Source organism: Anopheles bellator, chromosome 2, assembly GCF_943735745.2.
Source record: "Anopheles bellator chromosome 2, idAnoBellAS_SP24_06.2, whole genome shotgun sequence".
NCBI lineage: Eukaryota > Metazoa > Arthropoda > Insecta > Diptera > Culicidae > Anopheles > Anopheles bellator.
In genome coordinates this window covers 14453106-14466706 of record NC_071286.1, presented here as the reverse complement: position 1 = coordinate 14466706, position 13601 = coordinate 14453106, and the positions used below count along the sequence as shown (strand labels likewise).

The 13601-nt window shown below is 50.4% G+C and overlaps 3 protein-coding genes across 4 annotated transcripts; 1 reads left to right on the top strand and 2 right to left on the bottom strand.

The window, feature by feature from the left end:
* Window positions 1-58: 58 nt before the first annotated feature.
* LOC131208798 (putative GTP-binding protein 6) lies at window positions 59-1769 on the bottom strand. Its single transcript, XM_058201689.1, has one exon. The coding sequence runs from the start codon at window positions 1739-1741 to the stop codon at window positions 104-106; it is 1638 nt and encodes a 545-aa protein (XP_058057672.1). The 5' UTR covers window positions 1742-1769; the 3' UTR covers window positions 59-103.
* Window positions 1769-2244, bottom strand: LOC131208799 (transmembrane protein 141). The gene is made up of 2 exons (XM_058201690.1): window positions 2226-2244; window positions 1769-2145 (listed from the first exon to the last, which is right to left on the bottom strand). Exon 2 carries the CDS (start codon window positions 2123-2125, stop codon window positions 1781-1783), a length of 345 nt encoding a protein of 114 aa, XP_058057673.1. The 5' UTR covers window positions 2126-2145; window positions 2226-2244; the 3' UTR covers window positions 1769-1780.
* A 309-nt stretch (window positions 2245-2553) lies between these two features.
* LOC131209827 (conserved oligomeric Golgi complex subunit 3) lies at window positions 2554-5892 on the top strand. 2 transcript variants are annotated; one of them, XM_058202971.1, is made up of 7 exons: window positions 2554-2772; window positions 2845-3336; window positions 3396-3743; window positions 3802-3965; window positions 4034-4173; window positions 4240-5294; window positions 5364-5892. In XM_058202971.1, the coding sequence occupies exons 1-7, from the start codon at window positions 2596-2598 to the stop codon at window positions 5808-5810; spliced, it is 2823 nt and encodes a 940-aa protein (XP_058058954.1). In that variant the 5' UTR covers window positions 2554-2595; the 3' UTR covers window positions 5811-5892. The 2 variants fall into 2 exon arrangements, with proteins under 2 accessions (XP_058058954.1, XP_058058955.1); XM_058202972.1 differs by having other exon boundaries at window positions 2554-2775.
* The last annotated feature ends 7709 nt before the right edge of the window (window positions 5893-13601 follow it).

Genomic DNA, 13601 nt, shown 5'->3' with positions numbered 1-13601 from the left:
CCCTAAACCGCTTTCGATCGCGAAAACAAACGTGGTACGGTATGTAAAGACTCTAATGAGTTAATTTTATTACATTGCTAATTCTGTGAATCTTTGCAACAAATCAGAGGCTGTGGTTGCGAATGAAGAGATGTCGGAACTGCTGCAGTTTGGCCTCGGTTATCACAACACTCACTAACATCCGTTCGGCGTTTTCCGAGTCCGCAGCGGTCTCTGTGACGGCAGCATTCTTGTACAACCACGCCACCTCCTGACCACCCATCGGAACTCGAATCACCAGCCGCTGGCGGCCAGTCACACGCAGCACCCTACGTTCCACTTCCATCAGCAGTTCGTGCACCCCGTGCAACGTTTGTGAAGAGATGAGATGCAAACGATCATCGGTGTCAGTATCCCCGGAACTAGGTAGATCGCTCGGATCCGTCACCAAGTCGATTTTGTTGCCTACGTTGATGATACGATCTTCAGTTAGTTTTCGATCACCGTCCCGCATCAACGATTGCAATGTCCGTTCAACGTGAGCCCGCTGCTCGGTGTGAGCCTCATGGGCCATGTCTTGTACATGTACGATCACATCTGCCAGCATGGCATCCTCGAGAGTGGCCACAAAACACTCGATCAAGCCCGTAGGAATGTCCGCCATGAAGCCGACCGTGTCCATGTACAGTACCTCGAGTTTGCAGGGCAGCAGTCCGGCGTGTGCCGTCACGTCTAGTGTCGCGAACAGTTGATCGCGAGGCTGCAAACTTTGCTCCTGAGTTAGTGCCTTGATGAGCGAAGTTTTACCAGCATTCGTATACCCCACGACCGCCACGATCGGGAAAGCTTTCTGCTTTCGCCGATTACGCAGCAATTCCCGGTGGGACCGGATTGTGGACAGTTCGTGGCGTAACTTTCGCTCCCGTAGCTGCAACATTTGGCGCTGAGAGTCGCTCAGGAAAATGCGTCCACCGATTGCTCCTTTCCCGGAGCTCCCCGCTTCCTGATCCTTGACTTGCGACCAGATGTAAGGCAGCTCGGCGAGAGCAACCTGCAGCTTTGCTTCCATGCTGACCGCGTGAAGCCGAAGTATTTGCACCACCACCGAGTACCGGTCCATCACCGGCAGGTGAAACTCGCTCTCAAGCGTTTGCTTCTGGCCGTATGTTAGCGTTCCTTTGCTGATGAAAACACAAGTCAACGGTATGCCCGCTTCCTGGTGCGCACGGAGGATCGCCTTCAACTCCTCCAACTTGCCGGTGCCGAACAGTTGTCGCTTCTCCAGCGTTTCTACTGGCACCTTCAAGCTCAGTTCGATGTTCCACTTGGGCAACGAACGTACCAATGCCTCCGCTTCCTGCAGCATAAGCTCGGGTTTGGTGACGCTCTTCCGTGGACCCCACTTGATGTACGGTTGAATAATGGCCACATTCTGCGTATTAAGGATGCGTTTCGTCACGTGCATCGTACTGCTAACCACCGAATCGTATTCCCGGTCGTCGATCAGCTGGGACGCATCCTCGTGCTCCGATCGATCGTCCGCTTCTTCCGCCTCATCATGTTGTTTGCTGCTGTTGATGGCCTTCTGTCGCTTGCCGGATACTTTTCCGCTCTTGTACTTGCTCGAGTCGGTATACTTGCACCTATTAAAGGTCATAACGGCCGCGAGTGGAGCTCTTTTTTCCGCGAGCCGTCTGCTGATACAAGTCCCTCCAATACCATGGGCTCTACGAATGGCGGAACGAATGTATGCACCCAACATTGTTGCTTATACTAAAGTCTTATCACACAAAACCCCGTCCTAAACACCTTTCCCAGTGGAAATCTCATCCGATTTGTCGAGTGTCTCTTGTAACACACTGTACTTCTCTTCTACGGCCATCCACCGTGCCTGGCAGGCTCGGGTACGATCCGAAGTCACTTGGTACGAAGCCCCTGTGGCCACGAGAACCGCCACCAGAATGTTTCCTTTCCGTGGGTACGGCAGGTAGCGCTGTCCGATCTGCTGCAGGAAGTACACACTCGCGAATCCTAGTGAAAATGTGGCCAACCCGGCAAACAACGATCGAGTCATACACTCAAGGTACGAATCGAACCCGGGATGCTTATCACGCTGCTGTTCCTTCAGCAACCTTATATCGTTCATTTCGCGCAAGGGTCCGTGGCCTAGGGAAGCGGGAAATGATCGTGAGATTTCCGATCAACGAATCTTACGCAACGCAAAGAAAGGACGTAAATTTACTCACGGCAGTTCTTTCGGATTGTTGATGCCGGTCCGATTGACAGATTGATCCGCGTTTGCCGGTGCTATTGTCGGCATTTTTCCCGTTTCTTTAAGTGTAAATTTGCTTAAAAATAATTCAAATTGAGAACCACTTTACTTAATCTTTCGAATGCTGCTAAAACGAGGTATTCACACTCATATAAGCGGAGTTCATCATAAATAATATCACTCAAATCAGTCTGAAACCGTCAAGATGTAATATTGTTTCGCCCACCACTGTACAAATGTCAGACGGACAACAACAAACGAACGCCACGCACAATTGTAAACAAACACACGTCAATGGTAAATTTCGCAAGTTTTCGTTTTCGCATAGTTTAATTTTCACAATAATGGACAACGTTGCGACCCTAAAGGCAGATAATGCCGTTCTGCGGAAAATTCAATCGAAGCTCGTCCAGTGGGAACTGAAGGAGAACGCCCTGGCGCCGCTCAGCACCGGACAGACGGATTTCATCAATCGTTTGACGGACCTGGTGACTGGCCAAGTTCCTACCGGCGGTAGTCAGGTTGTGCCCCTACGGAAGCTGCGACTGTGAATTCCACCTTATTGATTTCCATTCGTTTCTCCACTTACATAGCCGGAAGCAGTTAAAGAAGCGAAGGACGACGGATTACCTCCGGTTTCGCTGGAAAAGTTTAAACAGTCCCCGTGCGTCATCGATTCGACGCAAAACTTTCTCTCGTGGTACAACTCGATCGATGCAGAACTTCTCGAACACTTCGACGATGCGTATCTGGAGTACTACGACCAGCTGCGATCGCGTGCCACCGAATGTGATGCCATGCTGGAGGAGATCGATGTATCGCTCGAATCGCTCCGCAAGCTAAGGCAGGAGTTTGACTTTGTGTCGGAAAAAACGTCCTCGTTGCACCGGGCAAGCGAAAGTCTGCTGCAGGATCAGACGAAACTCAGCGACAGTGGAGAAGAGATCCGGAAACGGTTAAAGTACTTTAGTCAGTCGGAAAGCATTTCCCAGCGGTTGCATAACCCCACGTTTTCAGTTTCAAACGACACGTTCGTCGACATTCTCAACACGATCGACGATTGCATCGAATACATGCGTGTCAATGTAAGCGTATGTGCGGTTGCGGTTCGATCTGCTTAACAACACTTTTCTGTCCCTCTTAGCCTTCATTCTGTGAAGCTTCGGCGTACAGTGTCAAGTATCGGACGTGTCTTGCCAAGGCGACACAAATGATGAAAAGCTACGTGATGCGCATCCTATCGAACGCCACGGCCCAAGTGCTGGCACCGAAGGCTTCGGGCATTCCGCGATCATTAGAGGCGATGGAACAGCTTAAAATTGGCGATCCTACGATGGAAGCGGCGTTTGCGCTTTTCTACGGCAAATTTCAAGCTTCGGCACCACGGGTCAAGCGTATCACAGCCACGATCGAGGAGCGGCTCGATCGGAGTCCCGACTACGACGTTTTGTTGGGCGAGCTACATCAAAATTATCTCACCCAACGTGCTGCGGTAAGTGTGAGCTTATAGTAACAAGAGATTCTTCTCTAAGCACCGTTTTTATCTCCAGATCATGAGTGGTGGCGTCGATCAAGCGATTAAGGAGCTAACGAAGAAGCATAAAGGCGATCACTGCGCGCTGGTGCGTTCGGCTTGCGCATTCATGGTACACATTTGCCAAGATGAGCATCGTCTGTTCTACCAGTTTTTCGCCAAACCGAGCGGACAATTGATGTGAGTGCTTTTCGGATATGAAGAAGTGATTGGTTGGTGAATTTTTTTAACTTTTTGCCATCCTCTAGCGGGTACATGGAAGGTTTGTGCACGATCCTTTACGACATTTTGCGGCCTTACATCATCCGCATCGATCACCTGGAAACATTGGCTGAAATTTGTAGCATCCTGAAGGTGGAGATGCTCGACGAACACGTCACTTATAGTCGTAAGTAGGGCTACTCCTACTTGCCGTGCGGCACGAAAACTAATACTTTGCCTTTTCACTCAACAGCTGAGTCACTAGAAGCGTTCGCCAAGATCGTGTACCAACTGCTCCAGGATGTGCAAGAGCGGATAGGTTTTCGTGCACAAAATTATCTCGAGTCCGACATTCGCAACTACCGTCCTTCGGCAGGGGATCTAGCTTACCCGGAAAAGTTGGAGATGATGGAAAGCATTGCCCTTTCGCTGCAGGACGCCGTTCACAATCAGCACAATCATCCGGCACCGTTGAGGCGGGTTGATTCTCGCAGTTCAATCGTGTCCGGAATGTCGCTCGCTTCACAGGACACCACCAACGAAGCGTCAATGTTGAAGGTGCGCGCCAGTAACTCCCCGGCCGATATGCACGGCATGTGGTACCCGACCGTTCGCCGCACGTTGGTTTGTCTGTCACGTCTGTACCGTTGCATCGACAAGTCGATCTTCCAGAGCCTTTCGCAGCAAGCACTGGCACACTGCATCCACAGTGTCTCAGGTGCAGCCGCACAGATTGCCCAAAGCCGTACCAGCATCGATGGTGAGCTGTTCGAAATCAAGCATCTGTTAATCCTACGGGAACAGATTGCCCCATTCCGGGTGGATTTTACGGCAAAGGAAACGAGCCTGGACTTCAGCAAGGTCCGGACCGCGGCCTACGAGCTGCTCCAAAAGCGAAAGCAACTGTTTTCGCTCGGCTCGAACAATGCGCTGCTCGAGTTTCTGCTCGATGGTACACCGCAAGTGCGGGAACAGCTCCTCGATTCGCGGAAGGACGTCGATCGGCAACTGAAAACGGTTTGCGAAACGTTCATTACCGATGCGTCGCGCCAGCTGGTCGGTCCGGTACTGACGTTCATCGAGGCAGCCCAAAATCACCTGCGCAACCAACCGGGCAAGGTGCCAGGGCAGCCGGGTGGCGCTGCAATGGCTCTTCGACTGGCGCCGTTCGCCGCCCCACAGCAGATCAGTTCCATCATACAGGAGTGCTTGCGCAATATCAAAACGAAGCTCGCCGGTCTGCAGCGTTCGATGCAGCTGTACCTCGCGAACAAGGACACGGAATTCATTCTCTTCCGGCCCATCCGGGTGGGTTTTTTTCGTTGGTGGAGTTTGTGATCGTCATATTCTAGACGTTGCTTTGTTTGCTCCCTACAGAATAGCATCATCGGTGCATTTATGAAGCTGGAGCAGATCCTTACGCTGAACGCCTACACCAAGGACGACCTCACCATCGTCAGTTGTCCCTCGGTCGAGCAGATCTCCGTGTTGCTTTCGAGCGTGAATTTGGCCGGAAGTGGCACGGGCGGCGAACCGACTCCCGCTTTCGGAAGGACAAATTCGGTGGAAATGCAGCGCAAAATCAGCACCTCCTCGACGTCGTCGGGGAGCGCAGCAGCAAAGGTGGCGCAGATCGAGAAAAAGGTAAGCTTCGATAGTGGCGCCAACACGGTAGTGGAGATCGAGCGGCCCGATGATGCCGGGGCACTAGCAGGTGACGATGAAAGGCGTGCAGAGGAAATGCAGAATGTTGTAGAAACCCCGAAGGACGTTACATTAGATGTGACGAATGCGACCGAGGCGAAGTCGAGTGAGGTCTTGTGAAGCTGTGCGAAACAGTGCAATATTCGAAATGAAAATCCTATTATCTATTTACTTCTGCTGTTTTGTTGATTTATGTAGAAGATGAAGCCCTGTTAAGATAATGCGCTCCATTATATTGAATAAATATTAAAACGAAAAAACCGTTTCGTCTACTTTTTCATCGCATGCAGGTTATTATGGTTTGAACAAAAAACAAAAATATTTGCAAATCAGTCAAACATTTTATTCTAAAATCGAATAATGTTCCTTTTGAAAGTTCGAAAGTTCGAGTCGAAAGCTCGCCGAGTTGAAGGCGTTGCGAACATCGAGCGCCACCCCATGCAACACAGGCAGTCCCTGGAGTTGGTGCGGTTGAACGCCTTTGCGCAGCACGGATAGGGACAAGATAAGGCAAACTACGCAAGAGAATCTTTTAGAGAAAATAATTTTAAAGACACATTCATTCGGGTTTTAATTTTTTTTTGTGTAATGCAGATTGCATACTTAAAGCGTTTAAAAACCTTAAAACAACGAAAAACGCTTATTTGATGTACTTGAACGCGTGTATTGCACATAGAAGGTTGAATTTAATAAAAAAACATGCAAATGAAACAAAAACGTTGAAAAAAGTCCATAGATTCTTCCTAAAAATAAATAATTTGTTGACCATCTTTTGACACCCTTTTGAATCTAAAATACAATTTAGAAGTAAAATGATGTTACTTACTCATTGGTGATGAGTTTATGGGAAAGGTGCTAAGGGCGATGGAGAATACACACGCACTACAAATGTAGGGGCTAATGATAAACAATTATTAATTGAATGAAGGTAAAAGTTAAAATCTAGGAGTAATTTCATTTTGTACTCACTTGTTGATGTTTGTATGGTTGCAGAAGTGGTACTAGGTGGTATCCTAGTATCCATATTGATAGTGGAAAAGGTGGAATATGTGGACTGAGGGGACAGGGAACGGTTTTTTTTGATTTCGTTGTGGTAAGGGACCGAATTCTCGGAACCTACATTTGGTAGGGATTGCAGCTACTGATGCAAACCCTCCCCTGCCCAAAGAATTGAATGTGTTCAAGTCCGACAACATCAGCACCCTGAACTCGCCAACACAGTATCCCCTGAAGGATATTCTGTGTAAATTGGTGGTGCTGCCGTTAAAACAGACAACAGCCTACAATCCTATGCATGAAACGTTGCCAAATGAAATTGGTACTCCGTCAACTGATCAGCCATCGTGCAGTAAATACTAAGTAATTGAATTAGAATTCTGAATTAACTTGGATAATAAGCGACAAACAATAGGATAATGGTTAATAAGATAAGCAGAACTACAAAAGTGGTGGCCAACGGAGAAAATGCGTTACATGACGAACGATAGGGTAAGTTTGAGAAAAAAATGCAGTTAGGCATACAACAGCAATTTCAAATCGAATCGAATTTCCCTTTTTCACTCGTGAGAATTTTGTCTCAAAAGGGAATTCGCTTCGGGAAACCGAAGAAAAACGAGAGAGCCAGACAAAAACCAGAGACCGGGAACGCAAAAGGGTTCAAAATGTTCCTTCTTTCACTGAACCGCAGAACTTTTGGAACAATCCAATTTAAACACCATCGCACGCACACACGCGAACGCACCGATGTGTGCGGACGTGTCGTTAACATGGTGTTGGTGCAAACCAGGCAGCTTCAGGTTTGTCATCAGGTTTGAAGGTTCAAAGTAACGTTCAACACGGTTGGGATCTCAGAGAAACAGCAGACACTCTTTTTCTCAACTTCCAACCCAACCTCCGGAGAGTTAAAACTAAAATTCGAACAAGAAGGAAATATTGCCAGTTGTGAAGTGAATACAAACACAGTGTTTCGTGTCCGTCGGAAAATCCGGAAAGTGTCACTCGCATTCACAAAACTGTGCAATTGTGCTTTTTTTTGAGGTAAATCTCGTCCGTTGAATGAGCGAGAGACGAAGCGTCGTCCCTTTGTTTGTGGTGCTCTGGTGGTGCTGATTTAGGAAATAGGAAGTTTGAAGCGGAAGTTAACGGATGAAAGAAATAACGACGAATGCAGAAATTGTGTGATTGTGTTTCCACATTCAAACCGTTCAAAATGTGTCGCCAAGTAATTTGCATTACCGAGAAGGCCGCTGCTAATCGCTAATGAATGGTGCTTTCGGTAACCACCGTTAATGGGCCCATAAACTCGGCGAAAACCCCAATCCATCGCCGGTCCGAGCAAAAAACCGGACCGCGTGAAATCCCGTTAATGGGTTGCCGTGTGTGCGTGGTGCGTGCGTGTGTGTGCGTGCACAGGATCCGTGGCCGTGGAATGTGATGAATGAAACGGGAGAAGGGCTGTCTCACGCGAAAGCCAACAACAATAATGTCAGCGGCAATAATAGCATGATAATCGTGAAGGTGGACCAGGGACATCGTGAAGCCATTTGCACTTTGCACGAAGAGAAAAAAAAACGCGAACCAATATTTATCATAAATCGTATTTAATATTTAGCATCTCGAGTTCTGGGAATGGGCAAACAAAAAATACACAGCCATCTTCACGCACACTTCGACGGACCGCGGCGTGCGTACACGGGATCTGTGTTCGGGCTGCACGCACACAGCCGTAGCGGTGAGCGACCTCCGACCGGCGAGATTCGTGCGGTTTGTTTTGAGTGGTGGTGCTCACGGGACCAGGATCATCATCGTCATCGATACCGTCATCGTCATCGTCATTCGTCGAGATTGAATTTCGTTTCTTTCCCGTTTTTTTTTCTCTGAACCCCATGAATGCCAGGATGCAGCCAGAATTAGCGGATAGTCTCATGTACATAATTATCCTTTTTAGAATGTACATCTCTCAACGCAACGGGTTTGCCAGCGAACCCGATATTGAAATGATTTTAAATAGAATTCTATTGTAGCTCACGCGTGCACCTGTTGGGGGGTGCGTTGGGGGTGTTTTAGAGGATGGCGCGTGTTCCTGGCGTGTACCCGTTCACCTGTCTGCATGCCGCAAATTTATGCAAAACGTTATTGAATGGCGCATTCCACGCCGGTTCGAATGCCGAATCGAATCCGTCCCGGTCCCGGTTCTGTAAATCGCCCGGAGGTGGCATTAATTATCCGCATAATGACTGTTCCGCGCAATCTGTTGTTTGATGGTGTGGGGGCCAAAGGGACGGACACCGCTAGTCGCCGTGTTCGGCAAATTGACGCAAACAGCCCCCCCAAAACGGTGGCTATTTTGGAGCCGCTTTAGCTTAGGGCCTCTCCCGTTGATAGTGTCAAGGATACAGAATCGGCGAATCAAGACGCTGCCGTCCAGCCAGAAGCGCCTGGATCCTTCTTTTCGATTCCCTTCGGTCGAGATGTTCTCCTCCGGCGGCGGCGGCGGTAATGATGGCATCTTTAAACGCAACGCACTGCTTTAGCCTCAAATTGCGTAGCCCGCACACACTTTAAGGGGGGCCGCGCGAATTTGGGTCCGGGTCGCCCTGTGGGCCTCGGTAAACGGCCGTTGGTCTGTGATGGGCAGTGGCAGTTGCCATAGCAATTTAGTCACTGCCCGCCAGGGCCGCGACGCCCCGCGCACCCCGTTGTCTTGGCGATACGCGCGCTAAAACCCTGCCGCAGGACGTCGTCGTCTGTGCCCAAAATCCGGTTTTGCTCCGGCGGTGTCCGGGCGGCGTTTTTCGCATTCCGGTTCTTTCTTTTCGGCAATGGAGGGCTTCGGGGAAGAAGTTTGACTGATTTCATTACACTTCGTCCGCTGCCGTTTTGCGTGCGCTTCTAATTACACCTCTACTGCAGGCCAAACGCGAGGCGAAGCGCGTCGCTTCATTAGTCTCAGCCGTCTCGTCCCGCCATCGCGCCATCCCGTAAATCTGCATGTAATACCGTAATGTGCTAATTTTAAAATGTTTTAATTCTCTACTTCCAGGCCACAAGCGAAGCGAAGATCTCTATTGTGTATATGTGTGTGTTTCCGTGGGGTGTGTGAATACCATTAGTCGTAACCGACGTCCCGCTTGCCATTAGGCCCGGCGCGCCGCCACCCCGCCGCGCAGGTGCGCGTTCGCGAGTTTGGTGCATAAATATTAATAAAAAAAGAGGCAGCGCTAATCGCGCTGCGTTTAGGAGAATTAGAAGCAAACCGACAGAGAAAAGGGAAGGAAGCCAAAGGGTTGTGCGCAGACAGCTGCTTGCTGGTTCTGCGGCGGCTCGGGAAAAGATGAGATAAAGTGAGGCGGCCAGTGTACGGTGTACGGTGAGGTGTGTGCTGTGCGCAGGTGAGACGAGTGTTCCGCGTGGTCGCGTGTGTCTGCTGCTGTGTGGTCCTCTGTGGACCCACTCGATGTATGTGTGTGCACCATGGTGATCATTAATTTAATTTGGTAATTTTTGGAGTGCAAAGAAACCAAAGGAAGAGAGGCCGGCGAGAAAACACCGCCACACGAGCAGTGAGCAGCGTATAAACGACCGTTCAGCTCAAAGTGGCCGCCGCCGTCTCGTCACCGCATTAGTTGCTGGCTTTACGGCGGTGATGAGCTGTGATGAATTCTACCGGCACAGGTATGTGTAGCAATTTGTAACATTAATGTTTCCATCGCCCCCATTGTCAATAATTCTCTCACGCGGCTTCTCGTTGACGAAAGTGCCCGGCGTCGCTATTCTCACGAGCCGGAGCCTTCTCCGATTACACGGTGGGAAACAATCGACACCACGCGGTGTCGATTAATGCCTCCGGGGATGGTTGCTCTGATGTCTGGCGACATGTTTGAATGTGACACTCGTACAAAATTCGCCCATTTCGCCTCAATTCGATCAAGTGTCTGACAGGGCCCCATAATTGATGTTACTCCGGTGGTTCCGATCACAACAAATGAAGGGGCGACCGCATACGAAGTGTGTTCAAAAAGTTCTGACAATTTTGTACTTACGCGGGCTACGTAAATCCGTTTTTTTGTGGCGTCAGGTTGCTACACATGCCAGTGACTGATGGGGAAAAGTTCGGCCTTTTTGAGTAATCGGTCAATTTTTGACAACTGATTTGCTTGGACAAGATTTTTCTCATCGGCGATGCCGTCTTTATCTCCTAAATCGTATCGTAGCGTCGTCCTTTCATCGGGTCACAGGTCACACCGGGTCACAGGGGCCAGATCTAGAACGCGACAGGAACGCGGCAACCAATTTTGGGGTGACGGATTGCTTCGGGCAAATCGTGCATAACTTGCAGGAAAGTTTCGTTACTGACTGTTCTATCTTTTGGCAACAACTCACGATGCACCACGACCCTGAAATCGAAGATTGTTAACTGTAAGATGAACCGTAAGATGTAAACTGTAACAAAAAACTGTAAGATAAGTGTTCACATTCGACCAACCATGGCTTTTCAACGTTCACAACTTCTAGGCCTTCTGAAAAAAGTTTGAACCATCGCTAAGCGCCGTTTTCGGTCTAAATAGCTTCACCATAAGCTTCAGAGTCAACATTTCAAATGCGTCCGAGCTTTTAATTTTGTTTTCACACAAAATTTGATACAAAAATCGACGATGGGCCGCCGAAGACACGCGCACAGTAAAACAGCTGTGAAAAATATACTACTTACTCAAAATGGCCGAAATGGCCGTGCGTACATACAAAATTGTCACAACTTTTTGAACACACCTCGTACACATTTGGAAACCCCCATTTTTTTAATGGCCGGAGGAGCGAGCCCCCTGTCATTATTAATGTGTGTTGTTGTTTCTGGGCGGGGGCCACCACCGTCGTACCCGGCGGCAGCGGGATCGATCCGGGGATGATTAAAATTGAAATCGAGTAAATTCACGGTCCGCGGGCGCGCCCAGGCTCGAAGGAAGCCCGTTCACTCTTCCGCCGGTTCCGAATGCATTCTCGCGCTTATGAGTAATCAATCGGGCATCCAGGGGAAGCCAGCCAGGGGAACACAATCGGGCTCAATTTGTGCCTTAAAATATGATCTTTCCGGAGCAGCAGAGCCGGGTGCTGCTGACCCGACCGCCGGGGGTGGCCGCGGCGCGCGAAGCTCACCGCCGCCCATTACAAAGCACCCATTTGCCGCCCGTCACGGTTCGCATATGGCGGTCCACACATACACAGACGCGGCCGTTCCGTTCCGTGATGATGAACACCTTGGAACATGCGTTTTATTTCACCTCGGCCCTCCCTCCCGCACCGCTTACAAACAAATCCTGCTCATTTAAGCTGTTAATTTTAATTTTCCATCCACCCATCTTCGTCGATCGCGCGCCTTGTGATCGCGCAGGGTCTCCCTCACATACACGGCACCCCTTTTTGCCGTGTGGCGTGTTTTGGTTCCACACACATTCCAAATGGGGGACTTCGTGGCCCCGCAACGCCGAGCAACGGCGAGGCCGAGTGCTTTATCATTCTCTGGAAGCGCCTGGTTGTTTGTCGCTCCGTCCCGCTCCGTTGTGTCCTTTCTGGCCCCGTCTCTCTCTCTCGATCGCTTATTGTTGTGCTCCATCATCATCTCTCCATCATACATTTATTGGTCGCGGTCACCGTTTTTTGCCGCGGCCACCATCGCCGCTGCTGCTCCTGTTGCTGCTGCTTCTCGATCTTCATCGATCGCCCTCGTCGTCGTCTCTATGCGGTTCGAGCACGATCCCCTTTTTTGCTCTTCTGTCCACGGCTTCTTTTCTTCTACCCTTTTTTGCCCCCAACAAAGGTGTCCGAGGGGGGGGGGGGGCTTTATTGTTGTGTGTCCCGGGCCCGGCCCAGCCCGGCGGTCAAGTCGAGTGTTTGGTTCGCGGTGGATGCTTCGAGGAAAAATATTTAGGGAACGCGCCGGGAACGCTGGGAATGAGTTATTTTCTCTTTTCCCTTTGAAGTCGCTTTGAAGAGGGCGCACGATTCGTTCCGTGCGCCGTTCTTTCCCCCCCCCCCCCCCCCACCGTTTAGTTCTCGATCCGCTCGGCTCTAAACGCACGCAGGGCGCAGGGCCCTTCCATTTTTCACCTGATGCGCGCGTGTTGCAGGCGCGAATTTGGGTCACAGCGCAATGAGTGTCCGTTGCAAACACACACAGAGACACGTGTGGCCGGATGTGGTGGCCAGCTGATTAGCACAGTGCCGATTAAATTATGTTGTAGCACACACGCCACGCCAGGCCGCGAGTCGGGGGGGATTATGGAGTGGATCAAAGAGCATGATGATTAAATCAACATAAATTGGCCGACAATTGGGCGGCCGGCTACTCAGTCGGTCCCATCTCCCCCCACCCCCGGGGAGAACTGGAACTGCGTGTGGGAGAGCCGCCACGAGGGGGGTGGGCCGAGTAACAACAATTTCAAACCGAAAGTTTCGAGTATTTTGAACAAAATTCTTTCGCGGCCCAACGAAGCGGGCGTTTCACAGTTATTCCACCGACCGATCGCTTCTCTCTTCCTCTTTTTTTTTCTGGTGGTGAGTTGACCACTTTTGTCCGGTGTCCGACCGAGTGGCAGGCAGGCCGGGCGGTGCAGGCAGGTGTGTGGCAGGCCGACTCTGACCATCGCACTGTAAATTCCCATCATCATCGCGCGGCTGGCCGTGGCCGGCCCGCGTGGCCGTGACGAATTAGCAAACCCTCCCAAGAAGGAAGGCGTACGGGTGGGGGGGGAGAGGGGGAACGCTCCCCCTGTCCCCCCCTTCGTTGAAGAGCACCGAAAGAAGTTGAGTTATAATCTTCCGGGATTCTTCAGCTTCTTCTTCGCGGGGTGGGAATTCTTGGCGCGCCGGCAATGCCCGATGCTGGCCATCTTGTGGCCAGCATCGGATACCGCC